Here is a 5,402-nt window from a genome sequence, read left to right on the forward strand (position 1 = left end):
TGAAGAATTCAAGTAACCTCAGTAATGGTGCCATGTAGATTGAGCATGCCTTAATCCATAATATTCTATAATCGTACAAAGTTCCCCGTGAATTATAAAAAGTCAAACAAAATAGAATTAATTTAAATTCAACTTACAAATTTTCCATGTTTATATCCTCCAAACTCATTGTGCCCTTCCATCTCCAAATTCAAATTTCCAGCTGTGAATCATAATTCAAAACACATAGGATTATATCTTTTATTTTATTCACTTTGACCAGAATATATTCTTACCCTGAACTTCTAAGTTTTGGGGTATCTCTAAAGTTTAAATATTTTAATATATTCTCTCTCTGGAACCAATCTTTGTGTACACAATAAGTAAAAACCTAGAAGCATCGTGACCCACCACAACACTCACCTTCACATTCACAATATTTTGATCCTTACCCTATATATTCAACCCTATCTCACCCTTACAAATCCCCTTCACTTATTTTTTGTTCATGTTCAATTGTTATGTAGGTATTCTCTAGTTTTCATATATCATGAGCAATATCCCAAAATCTCTCACCGACTCTTCCCTAACCCTTTTCAACCTTGCTATATCTTCTTCTGATCCTTGGCCTTTCTCACTTGTTCTCTTATAACCCTCAAAGAATTATTAATCTCCAATATATATACAACTTTTTTGCTCAAAAGAATACTAGGGTTTGGTATTTTTTGTTCCTATTTAGCTTTCTTGGGTTTTAAGTCATTCCTTGATGAATATGGTGGTTGGTGAAGATCATAATAATCATAATAACCACAAGAACAACCACATGAGTTTTCATCTACATCTTCCTTACATTCATTTTCTTCATAACCATTATGACAAGAAGGATGTCAAGGACATTCCAAAAGGATGTTTAGCCATCTTGGTGGGACAAGGAGAGGAGCAACAAAGGTTTGTGATTCCTGTGATCTACTTCAATCACCCACTTTTCATGCAATTGTTGAAAGAAGCTGAAGAAGAATATGGGTTCGAGCACAAAGGGCCTATTACTATTCCATGCCAAGTGGAAGAGTTTCGCACGGTTCAAGACATGATTGATCGAGAGAATTCTCACCATCATCATCACCACCATCATCATAATTCTCATGTTTGGTGCTTCAAAGTTTGATTCAGTTATTCAAATGAAGAATTACATGCATCTATTTATTATGTACATCCATATTGTTATTTTTATTTTTATTTTGCTCACGTCTATAGAATTGGGTGTCGATGATAATAACGAAAATTGTGGAGCTTGATTTGTATGTTTTCTTTTGGTATGATTTATTTTCGACCAATGACAAATGAAATAAATCATGTTTTGGTGTGATAAATTAATGTCTATTCTTGGTTAGCATCTTTTTCCCTCTCTCTATATCTATAATGTTTGTCTAATGTGAACGAAATAAAGCAATAGCCATTTGTGTGCCAAAATAAATTAAAATAAAAAGCTGTTTCTAATTATTATAACTTTTTTTAGAAAAGAAAGGAGATAGGTGTTTGTGTGTTGGACGTTGCAAGCGTGAAAAACACGGTTGGAATTTGGAACAAAGGGTAGGGTACACTTTTATTTAGTGCGATCTTCCTACTCTACCGTCAAATAATCACATCACTTTATATGCTCACAGTAGTGTAATTCCAATAACACAACTCTACACGTTTCTAAATGTAATGTGTACCTTCCTAAAATAAGTTGATCTCTCACAATTTCTCCACACCATATAACTCTTAGAATCCTTGGAGAAGAGATTTGAGTTGTATGAATTCATTCTCATTGAATTGAATTTCTTACATACAAAGGGCTAACTACTTACTATTTATAGTAAACAGTTAAATAACTTCTCTAATAGATTGCTATAAAGGGAAATAAGAATAAACCAATCTATCCATCAATGAGGATAGCTGAACCGAAAACCAAACAGTGCCTAAGCAAGCTATGAATCATGTACAAGCTATTTACAAGCTTAACAGACCCCTCAAGTTGGGGAGTGGAGAGAACACAAACCCGACTTGGAAATGAATGAGTGAAATGAAGCAGAGGGCAATGGCTTGGTAAAGGCATCAGCTAACTGATTAGAGGAAGCAATGGGAAGAAGATGGATGAGGCCCTGTTGGATCTTCTCCCTTACAACATGGCAATTCACTTCGATATGTTTGGATCTTTCATGAAAAACAGGGTTGTGTGCCAAGTAGATGGCAGACCTGTTATCACAATAAACAAATGCATGATTCAAGAGAGGGATGTACAAATCAGTGAACAAATAGTTGAGCCACTGTATTTCACAAGCAAGACTACCCAAAGCCCTATATTCTGCCTCAGAAGAAGACCTGTTGACTGTGTTCTGCTTCTTGGACTTCAAAGAAATGAGAGATGATCCAAGAAAGATGCAGAAACATGTGATGAATTTCCTAGTATCCAGGCAACATGCCCAATCTGAATCAGAGAAACCAGAAAGTTTAAGAGCAGATGTGGAGAGAAGAACAATCCTTGAGCAGAGGAAGACTTCAAATAGTGAAGGACATTTAGGGCTGCCTTATAGTGTACAACCATAAGCTTACACATAAAAAGGCTAAGTTGTTGAACTGCATAGGCCAAATCAGGTCTGGAAATGGTGAGGTATAGCAGCCTGCCTACAAGCCTTTTGTAGCTAAGAACATCATAAAGTGGCTCACCTTGTTCAAGTTGTAGTTTGAGAGAAGGATCAAAAGGAATCTTAGAAGGCTTGGCAACCAAGCAACCTGAATCCTCAAGAAGAGCCAAAGCATACTTTCTCTAATTTAGGTGAATACCATTTGGTCTTCGAGCAATTTCAAGACCTAAAAAGAACCTGAGTATTCCTAGATCTTTGATCTTAAAAGCCTGGTCAAGAAACTATTTAACTTGCTGGATTTCATCAAGATTATCTCCAGCTAAGACCATGTCATCCACATAAACCAAGATAGCAGTAAAAGAGGAGGAACTGAACTTGGTAAAGAGGGTCTGATCAGCTTGTGAGTGTGAGTAACCCAATGAGATTAAGGCAGAAGATAAAGTAGTGTGTCACTCTCTACTAGTTTGCTTTAATTCATAAAGAGACTTATGGAGTTTACAAACTTGATGAGGATTGTCAAGAGAAAGGCCAGGAGGAGGAGACATATAAACTTCTTCATGCAAATCTCCATGAAGGAAAGCATTATTCACATCAAGTTGTTCCTAGTGCTAAGACTTGATAGCTGCCAAAGCTAAGACAAGTCTGATAGTGGTGATTTTCACCACAGGAGAGAAGGTATCAAAGAAATCCAAAGCTATGGCAACCTTGCCAGGGGGAAGGGAAACCAGTGACCAAGTATTGTTCTGACTTAAGGCTAGCAACTCAGAATCCATAGCCTTTCTCCAATGATCCAACTTAGCAGCTTGTTTATAAGTGGTAGGATCAGGGGCACTAGAAATTGTAAGACAAAATTTCTTATATGTAGGTGAACACTTGGAATAGTCTAGAACGGAGGATAATGGATAGAGAACTTGAGAAGAAGAAGTAGTATTGACATAACTATAAGCAAGAGAACAATGATAATCTTGCAAATAAGTAGGAGTTCTTCTTTGTCTAGAGGATTGCCTAGGAAAAAGAAAAGAAGGAGGAGTTGTGTGTGACTCGAGAAGAGATGTATGAGAATGTGAAGATATGTGAGACTCAACCAGAGGAGTTGTGTTTGACTCAAAAGAAGGAAGTGTGTATGACTCAAGAGAGGATTGACTAGAGAATAGAGGAATAGTGGAAGAAGATGACTCATGTGTAGGTGATGAGTGACTGGATGGAGACATAGGAAAGAAATGTTCATAGAATACAACATCCCTAGACAAGAAAATGTCATGAGAAGATAGATCATAGAGAATGTACCTCTTAGTCCCCTCTCTATATCCTAGGAACATGCATTTTCTAGCCTTTGGGTTTAGTTTACTCCTCCCTGCAGTAAGGGTGCTAGCATAAGCCAAACAACCAAAGTCTTCAATGACTCTAAGCTAGGTAGAGACCCATGAAGTAACTGATATGGACTTGAATTTTGTAATAGAGGGTTAGGTAATCGATTAATAATGTGGACAACATGTTGGATAGAAAATTTTCAAAGGGTATAGGGTAAATGTGCTTGAAAAAAATAGCTCTAGCCACATTGAGAATGTGTTAGTGCTTTCTTTCCACCACACCATTTTGCTTAGGTGTGGCAAGACATGATCTTTGATGCATGATTCCTTTAGAAAAGAAGAAATCATTCATCAAAAATTCAGCCTCATTGTCATTTCTAATGGTTTGTAAGTGAGTGTTAAACTGTTTTTCAATGAGATTGACAAAGGTTACAATATGCTGCCTAGTTTCATTCTTGTGTTTCATTAGAATTACCCAAGTAAATCTTGTAAAATCATCAACCAAAATAAGGAAATAGTTGTGACCAAGAACATAAGAAGTGTGTGTTTGGTAGAGTCACATCAATTATATTTATATATAATTACAATATGTGAGGTCATAACTTGAAGGGGGAAACAAAGTAATTTATGCTTAGAAATAAGTCTTTCATCGCCTACCTCATTCTCTGTTAGGTATTGTTTAAATATATGTTGGATTACTTATCTCTATCGCCAAGTGATTTTGAGATAGAACCTTAACATAATATTAGAGTCACAACCCGAGCCAAAAGATACTTAATCATTCGCCTAGCCATATAGAGTCCTGACATGAGACATGTTGGAAAGTAAGTTTCACATCATCTATCTCTTAAGCATGATTTAAATACATATTTGGTTACTTCTCATATTCTCAATTTGATGTAGGGAGGTTGGTTTCGCATATTGAAGACGAAGTTGCTATTGGGAAAGGATCGACAAGATTTGAGCAAGTTTGGCATCCGATGTTAGAATAATAATTATTATATCTTTCTGGATAGAGAATTGGGCCAATAAAGCATAGTCATTACTTTGATGTGAGGTATAGGCTTTTTAAGCCATTCGAGTCTGTTTCGAGCCCGAAAACAACATTTTAATAATTTTAGGAATTTATGTTTTATTTCTTTTTAGGATTATTTGCATTAGGTCTTCCTTTAGTATTTAAACGCTTTTTGGGACGTGGTTGTTTAATTATTAACTTATTATCTTATCCTTAATAAAAGTTTCAGAGTTTTCTCTTTCTGGTGGATTCCAGAGTTTAAGTGTCAAGTTTGTTGTTTGTAAATTAATATTTTTGTTTTAGGTTTGGCGCTTCTCATTCCCTCGTGATTCTTTTCACATAGAATGGTAACAACTTATCATATTAATGTTTTTTAAAATAAAGTTTCTTTTTAATTTAAGCTAATTACCTAAATAAGCTTATATTACAAATATAAAGATGCATCATTACGAAAGATATTATAAATCTAAT

General features: G+C 35.5%; 1 protein-coding gene across 1 annotated transcript; it reads left to right on the top strand.

The window, feature by feature from the left end:
• Positions 1–402: 402 nt before the first annotated feature.
• On the top strand, positions 403–1,369 carry LOC109340293 (auxin-responsive protein SAUR32-like). The gene has a single exon (XM_019577943.1). The coding sequence runs from the start codon at positions 746–748 to the stop codon at positions 1,142–1,144; it is 399 nt and encodes a 132-aa protein (XP_019433488.1). The 5' UTR covers positions 403–745; the 3' UTR covers positions 1,145–1,369.
• The last annotated feature ends 4,033 nt before the right edge of the window (positions 1,370–5,402 follow it).

The sequence above is a fragment of the Lupinus angustifolius genome, unplaced genomic scaffold, assembly GCF_001865875.1.
Source record: "Lupinus angustifolius cultivar Tanjil unplaced genomic scaffold, LupAngTanjil_v1.0 Scaffold_157_28, whole genome shotgun sequence".
NCBI classification, from domain to species: Eukaryota; Viridiplantae; Streptophyta; class Magnoliopsida; order Fabales; family Fabaceae; genus Lupinus; species Lupinus angustifolius.